The following is an 18713-nucleotide window of genomic DNA, read 5'->3' as shown; positions in this document are numbered from 1 at the left end:
AGATGTTGATGAACTGCCCAGTGTTAGTACATTGTTGCTGTTATTACTAGACTCTTTGCAGCCAGACTGTAGAAAAAGCAAGAAATGGAGAAATCAAATTGAGAGTTATTCTTCACATACTTCTGCATTTTGACTGAAATAATTTTTTTCAGATATACTGAGGTCTTAGCTATTGAAATTGAAACTTGCTATGCCTTCTTAATCATGAATCTTCTGTTACTAGCAAGGGAGCCTCTGTGAATCATATGTGCAATTAAGGTGACTAAACCTGGAGGAAAATGTGAACTATAAAGTTCTGAAGGAAGAATTAGAGACATAAATTTTGCACTTTTCATTTCTACCTTTTCATCCTTTTTTTCATTTTCAGCTTTAAAAGGGTTTTATTTTATCCTCCTTTAATCCCCACTTTTTAAAAATATATATTTTTAATGTCCTCCTCATTTTCTCCTTCTGAGGTTTTCCTCTCAATACCTCCTTTAGATCTCTTGACCTTTTAATTAACATCACTTATGGCAAAAGTAAAGTTTCTTCTGGCTAGCTTATCTTTTAATATTCTGGATTTAAGCAATGAGTCACTATGACATACTAGCCAGGCCTTTTAATCCTCAAGCTCTCAGGAGAAGTCTTTGGGATTTTTTGTGTCAGAATATTAACATATGGTAAGGTTCTCTCTCTTTCTAAATGTTTACCAGTGGGCTTTAGACTGGTATGAGCACATGAATACAACACACTGGATATTTCATATTTTGTGTCAGTCTTTTCCATGGATGCACATTCTGTAAGAGAATGCTCCATGTCAGATACTACTTTATCTTCTATACTAAAGGGGGGGTCTCTCCCTTGTGGGGCTGTGGAATGTGGCTTGGTGGGTGGGAAACAAGAAGCTCCAGGATAGCTATTCGGCCTTTGCCTTCTCTGTTTCCCCTTTCCTGTCTGACTCTCACAGTCTTTCCTTTCTCTTCTCTGGGAGCCAGATGAAAAATTTACTTTTAGCCATTAGGGAATAGGAGGAGTGAAGGAGTACTGTGGGACTTCTGGTGGAAACTGATGTACAGGACGTTGCTTTTTCTGGGAAGCTGTCCAGGGACAGGGCAGGCTGTGTGGGGACTTGGGGCACAAAAACTTCCAAGGACTCTGTCTTTTTGCTGATACAGATTGAGATGTTTTTCAAGTTGGCTGCACAAGCTTCTCCAGCATTATCTCTTGTAGTTAGCTGTAATTGTTCTTTTTTTGGTAATGATCCTTTTTCAGTCACTAGAGGATAGAGGTGTTTGTTTGTTTGACTGTAAGAGCCAACAATAGCTATTGATCACAAGTATTTCTTATAGTAACTCAGATATGGCTTATTACAGCAATAGTATTTGTCATCCGCTTCATGTCAGATGTATTCTATGTGGGATGAAAACTGCTAATATGGGTGAAAGGTCTTCCAACACCAAATACACCACACCGAGTGAAGCTCTTTTTCGAGGATATTTCAAACTGTGCCAAACGTCAGCAGGCTACCTGCTGTGGTACCTGGTGCTCTGAGCTTCCCAGAGATGGAAGGAATGCAGTTTTATTTTTCCAGATCTAAACAGTTGTCTCTCATTATTCATAGTATCAAAGGGTGATTAAATACATGGTATACTTTGATAGTTAATTCTCCTTTCCTATCCCAGGATGGCTGATCTGAAAAAACAGAAGTGAGAATATGTTTTTGACTGTGAATATTTTAGTCCGATGGCTCTTAAGAGAATATTTATATATTTAATTTAGCTGCAGCATTCAAGTAATTAGAGAAATTGAAGTGTTAGGAATGTAAACAACACTAAAGATAGTATAATTTCATACAATCTTAATATAAGTATTTTCAGGTGGTGAGGATATTTACTGCAGTGATTTTGAGGATGACTCGTGAAAAAAAAAAGAGTGATTAGAAATTTGCAGCTGGATATCTTAATATCCAGAGATTTTTGTTTGTTTCAGTTTCCGTCTCCTGTTCTTACTTGCTTTGGTAGCAAGAGCTGGAATGCTTCAGTATTTGAGGGAAGACCAGTATTGTCTTTAGGTTTACATTCCAGTCTTTGAGGGAAGACCAGTATTGTCTTTAGGTTTACATTCCTGTTTCGAAGCAATTTGTTTTCAGAGACTGATGGATTGTTCCAGGAATCCAAAATTGCATAAAGTGTTTACTTTTGCAAGTAGCAAAGTGAACTGCCTTGCTAGGCAAAACAAGTGTTGTCTCAGGGGAGTAAACTCAAGGTGTGACTCCTGGAACCGTCATGCCTTAAAAACTATTTTTACCAGAAGGAATTTTAGTGTATTTTGTGTTTAGTTGTGATTCTATTTATGTGTATTGTTTTAATGAAATGTAGCAGTAAGTAAAACATAACAGATTTTCACATTGGTGCTCAGAATTTGGAAGTTTCCACTGCAGCTGTGGTGTAGTAACCTTTTCTCTTTGGACACTTGCCCTCTATGAGCCTCTTCATCTAATTTTAGGAATGCTGTCTTACTTGGCTTTCACTGTTGAAACGGATTATCTTGGAAGACATCTGTGATTCAATTTCACCACTAGTACTCTTAACACTACTCACGTCTCCAGTGTTGGCAAGTACTCTTGTAGGCTCTTATTGCAGCTATCATTGTAAAGCACAGAACAGGGCTCTGCTCCTGACCAACCCTGGTGCTTCTCTCAATCTTTGCCTCAAGCAGTGCTGCTCCACCACCTGCCCTTTCTGCTGCCAGATGATGTCAGGCCACCCTCCTGGTGAAGCACGTACCCACACTCATGCTACAGACTGTGATTTAGGCAACTTCAACTTTCTAATCTCAGTTATGGGGGTGAAAAAGAATGATTGTCAACAGTAGAATGCTTCCATTCACTAAGGCATCCAAAATTAATTCATGAGTGATCAGGTATTAGATGTTCTGTGCAATCAAATTGTATGAGTGAAATAAGTGAACTTAAGAGCTTTGGGGGTAACCTATGAACCACGTGCTTTAGTTCTTAAGGACTGTCTTGCTTTTAAGACAGAGGCTGATCTGGATCATTATAGTCATTCTTGTTTTCAGTGGTGAGCATAAGGAGATACCTAAGGAAGAATAAATGGGGCAAGTAAGTATAACTTAGTGTGTTTCCCTAGTCCTCTATCAGCCTTTGGCCATTTTTAGCCAAGGGATTTCCTGAGCCTGTTGTGCATTGTTACTCTAGTAACCTTCAGTGAAGCGGCTCTTCCTGGTGTTTTCCCAGCTTCCCCTCAAACCTATTTAAACTTGCCTCCTCAGTATCCTTAGGCAACAACTTCTGTGCATTAGGGATTTTTTGAGCTTGCTTCCTGTCACCTTCACTAAATGTTTTAGTTACTGTCAGTCCTCATCCATCTTCCTTATGTCATTTGCAATTTGTAGATCTCTTATCTGAGTTCCTCTGTGATTACTCATCCAGCGTGAAGAGTCCCACCACACTTCATTCCTCCTCAGTTTCTATCCATTTCTTACCTTTGGTAATCTCACTTGGCTTTCAGTGTATCTCTTTTATCTCTGTTTCTTATATGTCTGGTTTGATAGCAGGCGACTGTGTTTCTACGTGGTGGCATAATTATTTTTTCTGGGTTTTTTCCTCTCTTATTTTGCTAATAATTCATGATATTTGATGTGGGTTTTTATTGTTGATGAGTGCTGAGCAGATATTTTTATGGAATTACCTATCATAATTGAAAATTTTGCTTCTGATTGACAATGGACAGCTCAGAACCTGCCATTTTCTACATCAGGTCAAGATTTTTTGTTCAAATACATTATGCCTTCACATATATTGAACTACATCTGCTGGTTTCGTTGTGCAGTCACTTTGCAGCTCTTTGCAGTTATCTGTCAGCCTTATAGCCTTTGAATAGCTTCATGTAAAAACAAAAAAAACAGATTAGTGTATAAATTTCTTCATGGTTATTGCACTTTAGACCAAAAAAGGGAAAGTAATTTTTTGCAAATAACGTCTCAGTCTTTTTCATTCTGTTATTTTCCTTTGCTTTTCATGGGAGATAAGGAGTGAAGAGGCAAGATGGTTTATTTTGATTTGTATGGACAGCTTCTGTTTGGATATTTGACATCAGTACTTCCTGAAGGCAAGGATTCTGCCTCTGTTTACTTGAAAAACACACCTGTCTGTCTAGCTATATCCTTGTGGGTTTTAGTGGTTGCTTTTAATGTCCAAATTACTGATGAAAATATTTCAGCCAGCTCTACTTTTTTTTCTAGTTAATGTGAAATCACACATCTTATAAAATCTGTTAGACTTTGACCACGGTCTGTGCTATATTCCGTTGATGCCAGATTATTCCTAACTGCCCTGTTGGATACACACTGACCTGATCCTCAAGGGCCATAAGTATGCATAGCATCATTTCAAGTGGCATTTTGGACCCAAGGATTTGATGTTTCTCTCTCTGCTATTCTGTACAGATAAAGTTCCTAACACAATGTGGCAGCAATGTATCTGGATTTAAATGGTTTAGATGTGCTCCTCGTATGCAGGACAGGTGATTGAGTGCCTCAGGATGTATGTGAAAGGGAATAGGTTGTTTGCTGTTTTGGCCAGAGATGGTAGTTTTCTTCTCTCAATGCAAGTCACTTTACAGTCTCTCAGTCAGTAAATAAAACCCCAGTGATTATTCTGAGACCCACATAGACTTTCAGTACTTCATATATCTTATTTTGTATATTTTTGTGCCATATGCATTTGTGTGACACTGCTTAGCTAAGGGACAGATTTCTGTTACCTGAATGTTGCCAACTAGCAGCATCTCAGCTCTAAGTAATGTTTAAATTATTTTCAGTGAATGATTTCTGGTGGATTTGATTAGAGTGCATCTAATGGAAATTTTTATTATATGATTGATAGGAATTCAATAACCTGAGACGTGGTTTGAAGGCTGATTATTGTTTTTTGATGGGTTACGTAGCTTTCACTTGAATTTCCATTTTGAATAAATATCATGTTTTCATGTGGTCTAAAATACTCTTAGAATGCTTTAGTGACAACACTTAGAATGCTGTAATAAGAGTGTCTGCCTACGTGGAATCTGATTTCAGGGCTTAGGGTCAAAATTCCTATATATTTGAAGGTCTGTAAAAAATATATTTGTTAAAGTGTAGAGTTTCTCTACTCATTTAATGATGACACTTTTGACACGAAACCACATGGAATGAGGAGGGTTAGTTTTTGTAAAACAATTCTACTTTTGATGAGAGGCTTCTATCTCTGTCACAGAGCAAATAGAGGTGATGATGCACAAGAGGCTCAAAAAGTAAAATCCAAGGACTTTTTCTGAAGTTGAATTCTAGGGCAAAATGTGCAGCTCAGTATTTTCTCTCGATCAAGTCTCAGAAGCAGCTCAGCCAAGAAAACTCCTTTTTGGCCAGGCTCTTTGGAATGCTGGGACAGCTTGTTGTCTTGCACTCAGTGAAACCATGTGTGACACAGCAGGTACTCCTCTGCAGGTTACAGCACTTTTAAAAATACAGCAGTTTTGATATTTCTATACCCTCCTAATGCAAGAAAGTGGATGTTATTTTAAAACTTCTCTTTAGATCCCTTATCTGCATTAGAAGATCTGATCAGTAAAAATACTGCTGTATTTCTTACCACTCATATAAACAAAAACAAAATCATAACTAAAAAGGTAAGGTCTCAAAAGAATTTTCAGGAATAAGATTCTGTGTGTGCTTGATCCCCTTTGGGTTTGTCCATTTTGACTGTCTCTAAATCAGTGTGCGATTTTTTTTATTCCATGGCTCTGTTGCCTGGCTAGGCCTGAATGCATAGAGGAGATGTTTACTTAGATAGCAACTGCAAAATGATTTGTTTAAGGAGATGTGTTAAACACCAGGTGCATTTGTTCCTGGTGTTTAATACATGTCCTTATAGTTTAATTTTTTCATGTTGTTCAAACTTTTCTGTAAAAGTGTTGGCTTTTTCTCATGGGCTTTCCTATGCTGCTCTGCATTATCATACCTTGTAAATAAAATTTCTCTGAGTACAATGTTGCCATCTATTTCTTTCCATCTCCTTTCTCTATCTTCTGTCTTTGCTCTTGAGTCAAACATCTCATCTTTCTTTCTGAGTTCATTGTGGGCTTTGCTAAGAGAAATGGAGAATAATATTTTTATTCTATCTTCTTTTGTGTTAAAAGCCCCCTATGTATGAATTAGATCTGTGTCTCACAGCTGCAGGCTAGCTCAAACTTAAGTTTTGTCCTGCGAGTGTTTTGTATGTTTAGTCAGGTACCATGAGCTCAGAATTCAGAGCTGAGAATTTTGAATTTTGGGCCCTCTTGGATAAATAAGATTTCCCTCAGTTCCACCATTTAGCCAAACTTGTGTCAGTCTCACCAAGTGTACTGGGAGGCACATAGGATCCTGTTAAATATCAAAAATGGATTTAGGTACTTGAGAGTCATATAAGTGGGGAAAAATGCATATGGATATTAGTTTGCCAAAAGTCCTTAAAGTCAGAAAGAAGTATTTACCAGTCCTGCTTTGAAATATGGCTAAATTGTGTTGCAGAGTTCCACAGTCATTTAGTGTGATGAGCAGTAGGCCTGAAAAATTTTGGATTCACCCTCTAACAGTTATAAATATTTGTCTTCTCAAGAAGCTATACTGCTGCAAAATTCAGTAGGTTTTGAATTTAAAGTACTTTTTGCCTGTTGCTAAGGATGCTCATGAATCTCTTTTTAGTTTATTTTACTTAGAAAACATCCTAACAGCATGTTTTAAGGTGAGATCATAGTCTGAATAAAAAGCCCTGGAAGGAGAAGCCTGATTCCATGTTCTGGACTATTTCTTTGTAGGAAATGAGCACACTGCAGACCAGTGAAGTGAAGCATCATCAGTTGTTTGCTGCAAAGATGGGAGGCAGACCTGCACAGGAAGGGGATTGCTCGGAGTGCTGCATGGCACACGTGCTTTGTTGGTATTAGCACCTCAGAACCAAGAACCCACTGAGTTTCCTGAGTTTTTGCATGACAGCAAACTAGATGAAGCATGACACAGAACTAAATCACTTTCCTTTGCTCATGCTCGATTGCTGTCAAGAAGATAAGGATTTAGCCACATCAGTACCTCCTTGTGCCAGCCCTGGCCTTTGGCTGCTGTGTTGGCTGTGTCAGGATTTGTGCCAAATTCAGCCTCTTATCCCTTCTGGAGTCACTTGAGTTGGTCCATGTAGCAGGGTCCCTTTTTGCACACAGCTTTGCTTGGCCTGGCACAGATGTGCTCTATCCATGGCACAAATAATCTTTGAACCAAGTGGTCCTTACAAGAATTATGAGGAAGATTGTTATATGGGAAAGTATTAACACCTTTTGGTAGTATCAGTTATACTTCCAGTACATGGATAGTATGAATAATAGTAGTGACCTCACTTTGCCTTGCAATTCAAGGTGTTTACTGGCCTAATCGGGTACCAAAAAATTATACCAACCACACCTCTGTCTTTAAGGCTGCTTATTTTAGCCAAGTGTTGTTTTGAATATCCCTTCCACTTTGGAAGATGGTGAAAGGATGCTAATTCAGTCTTCTATGTTTCACATTAATTCATTTGTGTTTTTAACAAGTTTTCTGTATTTCTGCATTCAGTGAATTAATTCAGCTTTTCAAAGACTTAGTTTACTGTTGTTCCTGGGGAATTCTGTGATAACTTCAGTTTCATTTATACATACAGCTATTAGACTTTAGACTTAAGTCAATGTTCAGTTAAATAATATTGGACCATTATACACAAAGATGTCTATGGGAGGAGGTTGGAGAAAGCAAACAGTGCTTGAACAACATGTTGTTGCTGAGGAGTGGAACCATAGTGCAAAAGCAACGGACTGTTAAAAAGTATAGAATAAAACTAAACAGCCAGTGTCCAGCTGGGTTTTTAAATCTGTGTACATGTTTGATTAGGGATGTTAAATCATGTATTTTGTATGGATGATCTAGAAGGTCCATTGAAAGTCTTGGTAGTAAAATCAATAAGTCTGTTAGCTCTTAGTTTATGTTGCTACTTAAAATGTTATAGGATTGACTATCCTTCACAAAGTGTTTGTACTTGTAAATATTCAGTTTTAGATCAGTTTTATGCAAATTGCTTTCAGAGTAGCATTCTCTAGAGGGATTTTTTTTGTAACCTCTATCCTTCTGCATAACTAATTAGAGATAATAATTATGGGCAAAATTATTAAATCTTTAGCTTGTCAACATGCCTCTTTATTTTTGATGACTCACAATTTGCTTTATGCAGACTGTGTTTCCTTTGTTACTTCTTACTCCTGCCAGCACTCCTTAGGTTTTCATTTCATGGTTTTATTTGTTACCTCATATACCAGATGACTAGTGAGGAAAGAAATTAAAATGGTTTAGGAGTACCTTGAGACATTTATCTGTGTGGATAAATGCCCCTTGGACAGAACTGGAAGTAATGAAAATTTCAAAACTTGGACTGTAAAGCCTAAAGCCCAGCTAACAAGAGCTGTTCATGGTTGCTGCTGTATGGAGCATTTGTTTAGCAAAAAGCAAACATAATCCTTGGAAAAAACTTTTTTGAAGAGATGTTAGTGGCATAGTGGCATGCCAGTTCACAAATGAAAGAGTGACGAGAAGACAGACTCATCAGTTTGTGGAGTGTTACAGATTGGCAAAAACCCTGGCCTTCTTCCTTCATCTGTGTTTATATTCCACTTTCTTTACTAAGCTTCTGTATATTAAGTTAATTCTTGGTTTTTGTATAAATTGGGCAATAAATACCTGCTAAAAAAGCAATGACAGCTGATAAGCAGTTTCACAAGATGAAATGAAATTTTGAATTCTTCAAGCATTGCCTTCTTCCATTTAATATCTTTTTTAAAATATGAGAGCAAAAGGAACCAGGCTGCTGGTGAAAGTTGGTGAATCAATGTAAAATGATTTCTAAGCAGAGGAAAAGATGGAGAAAAATTCAAAGTGACATTGGAATCAGCTTTTTGTTTTCCAAATCATCCTTGCCCAATCTTTATCCAAAGTCTACCATTTCTTCCTTTTGGTATCCATTGTGAATAGCACAGACTTGTACCATATTCCTTGTATCTGTCATAAAGAAGCTGATGAAGAGCCATTCAAGGAAGGATGCTGCTTTCCTACCCGTAATAAACCCAGCTCCTCCAGGACTCAAAGAAATGTAGTTGTTGCCTCCAGTTAGCTTCCTACAATTTTATACTAGTTTTTGGGGTTTTTTTTTGGTTTGGGTTTTTTGGTTTGTTTTTTTTTTTTTTTTTTGCTTAATATATGATAAATTTAGTTATTGGCTGAATCTTGCTGTGTTTAAGGCAGGTTTTTAGGTTTTGTTTGTGGAGCAGCTTACAGATAAGGAATACTGCAACACATCAAAGTTTAGTTATATGTGTTCCTTCCGTGAGTCAGTGGCACAAGTAGGAAATAGAGCTCATGATTATTCTTAATCCCAGGGACTAAGATTTCATCCCAAGAATAGGCTCATATACTTTGGTCCCTGAACAATACCCTGTCCTTATATAGCTTTTAAAAATAATCATTGCACAGAAGCGGAGTTGATCTGATTGCCAAATATGATGGTAGGCATTTTTTATCTCTGCAAGCTTGTTGACAGGAACCTTTGGTTTCCTTTGCTTCCTCTAAAGTGTTAAGGAATACTCCATTGTTCAGATTATCTGACTGCATTCTGCACCTGTAGATTTCTAAAAAAGAAGTGTTGGGGTTTTTGTTTTGTTGGGTTTTTTTTTTTCTTGTGGAAATGTTATTGTTTTTGGGGGGGGGATTTTTTTGTTGTGGGATTGTTTTGGTGTGTTTTGTTTTTGGTAGGTTGTTTTACTAATTCTTTTTCCTATGTTTCCTGTCTCTGAGAAGGGAAGTTCTATGAGAGGAAGGGGGATGAATGAGTCAGGGTTGTACTGGATTATCAAGAGTGAACCACTGTCAGCATGTATAATTTTTAGTCTTTTCCCTATGTCTTCTGGAGATCTTAAAAAATTCACATATTTCTTCAGATTTTTTTTCTCTTCCGTATTTTGTCCTGGACTTAGGGCATTCCTATTTCAGTCACTTACCAGTAGCTAATGGCAGAAGTATCGTTTGTCAAGGGGTTTTATGAGCAGCTGTGATTGTCCTCATGGTGGCAAAATAAAAATGGTAAATAATTTGTAAAGAGCTTTTTTTACACAATGGAAATCTGAGTCACAAAACATAAATTCTGAACTCTGTGAGAGTGGAGTAACAGAGCTCAGAACATGGGTCTTCATTTCCCTCTTTTGTACCTGAATCACAAGACTCTATTCTGTTCCTTTGGATTAGTAACATGTATTTTGTAGAATCCTTGTGTTTTACCACAATCAAGCATATGGATCAGAGATCTGTTTTGAATAGAACTAATTAAGTGAAATGAGCTCTGTACATATGCTTTGGATTTTGAGGCTTCAATAATTGGGGGGGGTGGATTTTTAGAAGTCAAAATAAACAATCACCTTATGAAATTCATATTTCAAACTTTCTTTCATCTTAGTTCCTATGTAGTTATGATTTGCAGTTTTGCCAGCTAAGAGAGCTGTCTTTGTATGATTATTCTATAAAATGATTATAGAGGAATTATCTGTTATTTAGGAGTAGTTTGGTGAATTTTTGTGAAAGTTCTATCTGGAAAATATTCTTAGCTGCCAAATAGATTTTATTCTAACTCTAAAGACTGTTATTCCGTGCCAGGTATTGAGTTATATATTATGAGTTGGAAAGTTGGTGTATTGCTTATTACAGCAGGTGATGGTTTAACAAAGTGTATCACTGTGGATGCAAAAAGATGAAACGCTTACTAGATGCAATGAAGAAGGAAATCCAGCAATAACCTAATTTTTGGAATGACATACATAACTGCAGAGATATTCATTCATACTTCTTTTCCAGACTGGAGGAGTTTTTTTCAGAAATATTTGTAGTTGTAAAATGTTGTTGTTTTTTTTTTTATGGGCATAGTAATACATGGGCATGAAAACAGAAATTATATATACATGTAGTATGTAGGTAGATATAAACATTTTCAAGCTTTTGCAGGAGTAACAAGTATTTATTGTTAAAATGACTTTGTCTTGGTTATTGTCTGTGACATCCAATAATTCTGAAGGGCCAGGGCACAGATGGATGCTTTACTTTGTGTATTTATGCACAGGCTGGATCTGCCATGAGTTTTTGTTCAGAGCTCTCCAAGTTTGGAGCTCTCTGAGTATTTTGTTCTGTTCATCGATGTCCTGCAGTAAATGCAGGGTTCAGGTGTTCCTTCCACCTCATAAATAAAGCCCGTGGCAGAAAGGAAGTGACCCTGCCTAATTCCCTGTCCAGTCCTGTTTGCTGGACTATACTGCCTTCCAGCAAGTAACATTAACTTCATGCAGTGATTGCAAAGTTGACACAGCCAAAACCTATCTATGCTATTGCATATTGATCATGTTTTACTTCCTTTTCAGTAGATCCAGGAGAGCAGGACTGCTTTCAGACGTTCTACTACTCAGCTGCTGCTGTTTTGGTTTGGCTGGGATGTCATAGTATCTCCATTATCAAGCCCTGTTTTCACATTGCATATGATTGATATTTAAAAAGTCCTTCAATTTTCAAATCAAATCTTTGCAGTATTCTCTAGCCTGACCTCACTCCTGACAGTCGAAGAGAAAATAGATTCAGAATATAGTCATTTGCTGAGAAGTGAAGAAACCCAAAACTCTTGCCATCAGGCTTTGATCTCTATTTAGAAATCTTGCTGATGAGGTATAACTTCAAAAGACAGATTCATTTTGAAATTTAAAAAATGCATCTTTCTCATTAACCAAAAGATGCTTACTGATTCAGTACATCTTTACAAGTTTATGTGAAATAAAAATTCAGTATTTAATCTTTGTATCTTAGGTGTTCTGGAGTCAATTCAGACTGTGCTGGTTCTTCGGTAAATCTGTCATGGGCAAAGATGGTTGGCAACAAACCACAGACTATGACTGACAAAATGGTATTTCAGAAATCAAGTTCTACAAGGGATTTGACCTGTTTGGCATTAGTTTGACTCAGTGAAAGGAAGGTAGCAAAAATCTAAGCTTGAATTATAGGAAAAACATCATCTAGGAAGTGTTGAGTATGTTGCAAGTAATATGGATGAGACCTACACTGTGTGGTACATAAAAAGCTGTTGATATAACATCATCTAATGTTCAAATATTGTTGTATTTTACCACAGTAGCTATTATATACTGGCAAATGATCATCTTGGTTCGCTTTTGTATAAAGCAATGTTGTTTGATTTTAATTTCAGAAAGTTAAGGTTTTTCTCATCAGCATGAAATCCCTTCTCTGCAGAGATAAAATGTCTGTGCTCTGTTCCACAGCTGAGGAAAGAAGTTCCTCACTTCTAACCAGCCCCAGGTTGCCAGCAAAAGTATATTATAATTTTAAACCCTGAAGGCTGGCTGCTGAGACATTAAAACCACTATTTGTGTATAATTTGGATGGTGTTATTTTGAGCTGTAGCTCCAATGTGATCCCTTAGGATATCTCCCCTCCTGGAATTCAGTGAGTCAAAGGGTCTCTGGAGCATATCTCTATCTGCTCATCTCTTCTGCTCCACCAGGCTGCCAGTGCAATTGTCCCCTTGCCACTGCATCAGTCTTTGCTATGACCTGGAGAAGAAAGCTTTTGTTACTGCAAGAGATGCAGACTGGATTCTTAACATCTCATGGTGGCAATGAGACCTAAAATAGGTGCTCAGATTGAATGGTTCTTTGGCTTCCGTTAGAATTATTCACTAAATTGCCAAATCTTGATGGTTTTAATTGTTGTGTTTTCAAATGAATACCTTGTCTTAAACTTATTAATGGAAAGTAAGATGGAAAAACTTATGAATGGAGAGTAAGGTGGAAAATTTTTGACACTGGTCCATCCTTCATATGGGAGATGGAAGGGAACCATCCTAAGTTGAAAAATGCAGCTACACAGACTGCCAGGTTTGATAAAGTGGAGTACATGCTTCCTGAGGTGTCCTGGGAAAGCCCTCCCCAAGGCAGGAAAAGTACATTGCTGAAATGGATAGATATCTTCAGGCAAGTGAAATGCCCAGAGAGGGGGAGTCATTGCCCACCCCAGTGCCATTATCTCTGCACCGTAATTGTTGAAAACTGTTTCTGAAATCAGTGAGCTTTGTATCTTTGGCTCAAGAGGGGACTGAGATCTGGTATCACATAAGCATATTTGAGCAAAAATGGTGCAATATGTGCTTTGCGGTTCTAAAGAAAAAATATGTAAGTGAAAAAATGAGGCATGATGTAGCGTGGCTTTTTGATACCAAAGAAGGACTTGAGATAATGATCTCATAGAGTAAGAATCAAAATTAAAGAGAAAAACCCAGATGTCCTGCATATAAATTACCAAGAGTTTGTCATCTCTTGCTGTTTGTACATGCTGTGATATACGTTCAAGCACAGACAAGCTTCTAGTTGGTTTCAAGTTTCACCTTTGCCATCAGATAAAAAGAAGCTGTCTCAGATGTTAAAATATTTTTTCTTGTTTATACAAATGCAAACAAAAAATAGGTTTTTTTTCCTTTACTTATGATTTTTTCCTTCTGATTACTTTTTTCCTTATGATTTTGTATACTGGAACTGAAGTGTCCTGATGCACATAGTGACTGATGCTGCTCTAAGAGGGAAGGAAGAGGCTTTGTGATTTAGATGGAGCTCTTTGGGAGCGTGTCTCTCCTGTGCATTTGCTGCCCACATCCTAGCAGCTGCTGGTTCTGGCCATGTCCTGTGCAGCTGTGCCCAGCAGGCAGTGCCTCTGCAGGGACAGACCCACGCTGCCCTCCAGGCAGGAAGTGCCCCAGGTGGCACCTCTGTGTGACTTCATCCCTTAACTCACCCCAGGGCTCAAGCCTCAGGGATCCAGCAAGCTCACTAGGTGAATTTGTACCTGAAAAGAGCCCCTGCAGCACAGCACTTTAATGTGGGACACTGATTGTGCCAGGCAAGGCAGAGCTTTGCTCGAAATCGCACCGAGTTGTGTTCCCATCTGTCCCAAGTACAAAAAGTTTCTTGTTTAATCTTGGGTCTAGGGCAGACTGAGGAAGCCACATGAAAAAAGCTGTTGCTTGCTCCTCTGCATCAGGCTTGAGTTCTGAGGAGTAAAATAATAAAGAATACATGGGTGTAATTAAAATACAAAGGAAATAGGAAGGGGGGATAGCAAGGAACTATTGAGCGTCGTAATTATAGACATCTGATTTTGCTGAAGGAATTAGAGGACTCTGAATGACTTAGCCCTGTAGCCATTCTTAATCTTGAGGGAAGGGAGAGTGCATTCATCTGGGATTCCTTTGTTTGTTTTAAATTACTTATGTTTTCACAACAATTTTATCATCATTTTCTTGGTAGTAAAACCTATAGTAAATGTGCAACACAGCTTCCACAGAAATCTCTATTATAAAGTTCACAAATGTAGTTGAAATAATTACCACCTCAGTGCTAAATTGAGCATTCTTTTAGGAAGACCCCAGGAAATATGTTCAACTAAAATAAATGTCTATATTAATATTTCCATGTGTCAAGGAACTTAAGAATAAGTTTGAATTTATTTAAAATACTGTCTTTAAACAGATTGTAAATTACATGATTGATAAATATTTTAAGCATGTATGGTTTTCATTAAATTGCTTGAGTCATTTTTAAATACCTGAGATGGTTAAAGCTGAACTGGCTTGACATACAGAGGACACTTCTAACACATTAAAATACTCTAGTAGAATTCACAAGAATACAAATCCTTCATCACAAACTGCTCGGTCTCCTCTGTTTTGTATATTAGCTTGGGAAATGGCCCTTTTTTTCCTGGAAGGAGCATCAAGGAATCTCCAGGCAGAAACTGATAAAGTTTCCTTCTTCTTTCTTTTCTCCTCTTCTCACCATTTCCCACAGATTTTTCTGTAGAAAAGGATTATTTGCATCTAAGGATTTTTTGTTCTTTGCACTATACTAGATGGGATTTCTGTGTCAAAAGCCAAGTAATTTTTGATTACTGATTACAAGCCTGGAAAATGTATGGAAATGAGACAATAGCAAAAAACCTTGATTTTTTTTGTTTACAACAAGTGATATATAATTTTATATAGTTTATCATATAAAGTTTATAATATATAATTTTTTATAGTTGATAATATGCTAGTGAAAGCACGTTATTAACTAGAAAGCATTTGAAAGGAGAACAAGAAGTAGATACACTAAGAGAAAACGGAAAAAAATAAAAATAATAAAACTATCATAGAAAAAAGGAGTAAATGTAGTTCTATGCCACATTTATATTTCTAGAAACCTGGAATGAAACAGGTTTATTGTCATATACAAAACTATAATTTTATATTTTTGAGTGTTGGGGTAGTTTTTTGGTTTTCTTTGTTGGTTGGGGTTTTTTTTAAATGTATAAGCTGTCTAATTAGTATAAATTCTTGTTTCTGCAATGGGTAAATGAAATAGAAACACACAAACATAATACACAAGAATTGTATCTGAATGTGCAGTTGAGAACTCAAATTTGTTCTGTTTCCAAAAAGTAGTTTTATATTCATGGAGACGTATGATAAATATGCCTTCAGAAGGCCATGGAAACACAGACCACTGATTTGTATTTCTTTGTGTTTTCAGTTGAAAGATCAGTGTTTTTCTTGTATCACACAGTGATTGTTATACAAATACATGGGATATGTGAAATACTGAAAGATTGATTAAATTTATTAAATTCAAAGGATTTGATGTGATTTTTTTTCCCTATTATATCTGCAGGAGAAACCTTACAAAGCTGTCTCTCATCTTCAGCCACATGTTAGCAGAAATCAAGGCTATTTTTCCAAATGGACAATTCCAGGGTGATAACTTCCGCATCACCAAAGCCGATGCTGCAGATTTCTGGAGAAAATTCTTTGGAGATAAGTAAGTGACTTTTGTAAACTCCTCAGTTCTTTCTAAACATAAGCATTAAATGAATGAACTTTTCACAAATCCAGATAAGGATTGGTGGGTGTTTTGAAGATAATTTCTCATCCAGGTCTTTAAATTGCTGAGTTCATTGTTAGAGGGTTTTTTTTTTCCAGTGCTGTAGTTTGCTGAAAGGTAGTTTGTCAAGGGTGCTTAGGTTCAGTCTTACTCCAGGAAGTTTATTTGCTCCATTATAGGGTAAAGATAGTACATAGCTTTCACAAAGTATATGGCAAATGATTTCCTTTCATATTAAATATATATATATATTCTACAAATGAAAACTGTAAAGTCTGAAATAGGAACTTGATCTTAGTTTCATGGACAGTATGTTTCTTTACCTTTGTAACTATGACAGTATTTGGTGGAATGAAGTGTGTGAAATGTAGATACGTGATTTAATCCATACAGGAAATGCAGTAGTGAAAATGTAAAAGTAGGCATATGTGGGATTTTTGGTTTGTTTCTGGGGAAAAAAAATCATTTAAAATACACATATAAGCTAGTAGAAGATGTGCAGCTTGTTCACTTTCTCATGTGCAATGTTTATAAGTGTAACAGTGACATAAGAGTCATGCCAGAGGCAATAGGTTGGTGTATTTTTCATTATAACAGAGCAGTTATTATGGTATCAGCTCTGGTATCTTGCACAATGTAGGCAGAATAATTTCTGCAACAATCTGTTGCATCTTCTGAGCATAAACAGCTCTTTAAAGTAAGTATTTTTTTATTTAGAATGCCAGCATAGTAAGTTGACACTTTTGCAAATCAATTCTGTTCAGTGTGAATTTGCAAGTTTCACTTCCATGGTTTTTTTTGTTAGTCTAAACACACTCACTGTCAGCTTTCCTCTTTCTGGGTTCATGGTGGTGTTTTCTGGTGATTTCTTTCCCATGTAAGTAATGTCAGAGTGTGATGAAGTTGCTGTATCAGTCCTCTGTTTGATTATAGAAAAGGAATTTAACCATGTTCCGTGTTACCCATTTTAATGTGAATATAATTTTCAAAATAACTTCAAAAGTTCAGCTGAAGTTTTCTGAAGGATTAACTTAAGTGACATGAAGGGTTCTCTATCAGACAAGGCTTTTCAAAAACATGTCAGTCAAGAAAAGAAAAACAGGATCTTTGATAAAATGACTAATGATCATGTTTGTTCAGTACTGCTATTTTTTCTTCCTCTTTTTTTCCTCCTTTGCTTAGGAACTCTCAGAATTTAAATTTCCTTGTGGTACTTCTCTTTTCCTGTTGGGCTCTGTCCTTGAATGACCTTTAGCAGATGTCTTGATTGCAAATTGCATTTCTGTCATTGGGATTTACAGCTCTCCTCCTCTGCAAGCTGCTGTTTCTTTCTATCATTTCATCTGAGCCAGTTTCCTCAGCTCCCCTATTCTCTGTGCTGTCTCTTTGGGATTCTCCATTGACTTCTGCTGTCTGTGGGAGTTTCAAGAGATTTCCTTCAAGTTTCCTTCCAATGGTCCAGTCCTGCCAATTTCCACTGGGAGATGACACAATAGGTAGATGTTTGAGGTGTCAGACAGTGGGATACTGTAACATATTAGTAAGTGTTTATCAGAACAAGGTTGGTAAGGAGAATCTTTCAACTGCATGGCTTCATCTGAACAACTCAGCTCTGCCCTTGTCTTTTGCTTGCACATACTTTATCTCTTCTCACTCATCTCCTGGACCTCTTATTTCTAAAACCTTTCATGGCCCCAGAGCTCTTGCCATGCCTTTTCTAGGTTTTGTTTTTTTATCTGTTTATTTAAATTTCTGTATAGAATGCAACTTTAAATATGAACCTTCAGTACAAACCCTCTGAGCATCTCTGCTCTCCCCTGTGTACTTTGATATCGGAATTTTTTGGTTTTGAGTTTTTTTGTTTGGTTGTTTTTTTTAGGGAGAGTGACTGGATGTATGGGTTTTGCTGGCTTTTTGCCTAAAACATCAATTCATCCAAAATGTCTAAGAATCAGGGCAGTTTGGTGACATGCAGTTAAACATATGTATCTTTGGTTTTGTAGTGTAGCCTGAAGGTTTTTTTGAGTTATTTCTGGTCAGATGTTTCACCTTCAGACCAAGTAAATAAGCACAGTTACTGGTGTTCCCAGCTCCTCTCCAATAAAGTGAAGCTGCTTTTGATGCTTGTCTTCTAAGCAAGGAGCAGTAGATCTGTGCTTGGCAGCCTTGCCATTACCTCAGGTTTAGTTAACTGCGCTTAAGTAACTATAAAACATGTAACAGCACATATGTCAAACAGACGAGAAAAAAGTTTATTTGGCATTGTGCTTAATCTCTTTGTTAAATAAAATGCCTGAAGCTTTTTAAACATTAATTATTTTCTAATCCTTTTAGAAATATATGGCAGATATATCTGTAAGCCACATCCTTTACAATGGACCTGTTGTGACAATTTAGTTTGCAAATATGCCGGTATCAGTTCCCTAAAAGCAAAGCCTGCATAGAGGTTTTGCAGATGACTCATAATGTCTTTCTCTAACCTAAAGGTAGGCCCCTAGGACTTTCTGACCCCCAAGTCTACTTAGGCAGTGCAGGGAGGAACCTGATTGTGTGTTCCCTGGCTTAAGCTCAGTTTACAGGGCAAGCCTGGACCCCTCACTTGTTTCTGAACAGTGGCCCTTACTTTGGGTTACTGACAAATGCTGCTCAAGATGAGGGCATAAATTA

General features: G+C 37.2%; 1 protein-coding gene across 1 annotated transcript in view; it reads left to right on the top strand.

Annotated features, from left to right (window-relative positions):
• The window catches only part of CBLB (Cbl proto-oncogene B), a 127735-nt gene that overhangs the window by 51071 nt on the left and 57951 nt on the right, over positions 1-18713 (top strand). Inside the window, 1 exon segment of the mRNA XM_031060795.1 lies at positions 15837-15983. Coding sequence (XP_030916655.1) covers positions 15837-15983 — 147 coding nt within the window.

This window comes from Geospiza fortis, unplaced genomic scaffold (assembly GCF_000277835.1).
Source record: "Geospiza fortis unplaced genomic scaffold, GeoFor_1.0 scaffold131, whole genome shotgun sequence".
Lineage (NCBI taxonomy): Eukaryota > Metazoa > Chordata > Aves > Passeriformes > Thraupidae > Geospiza > Geospiza fortis.
Note: the sequence above shows the minus strand (reverse complement) of the source record. Positions and strands in the feature narration are given on the sequence as shown.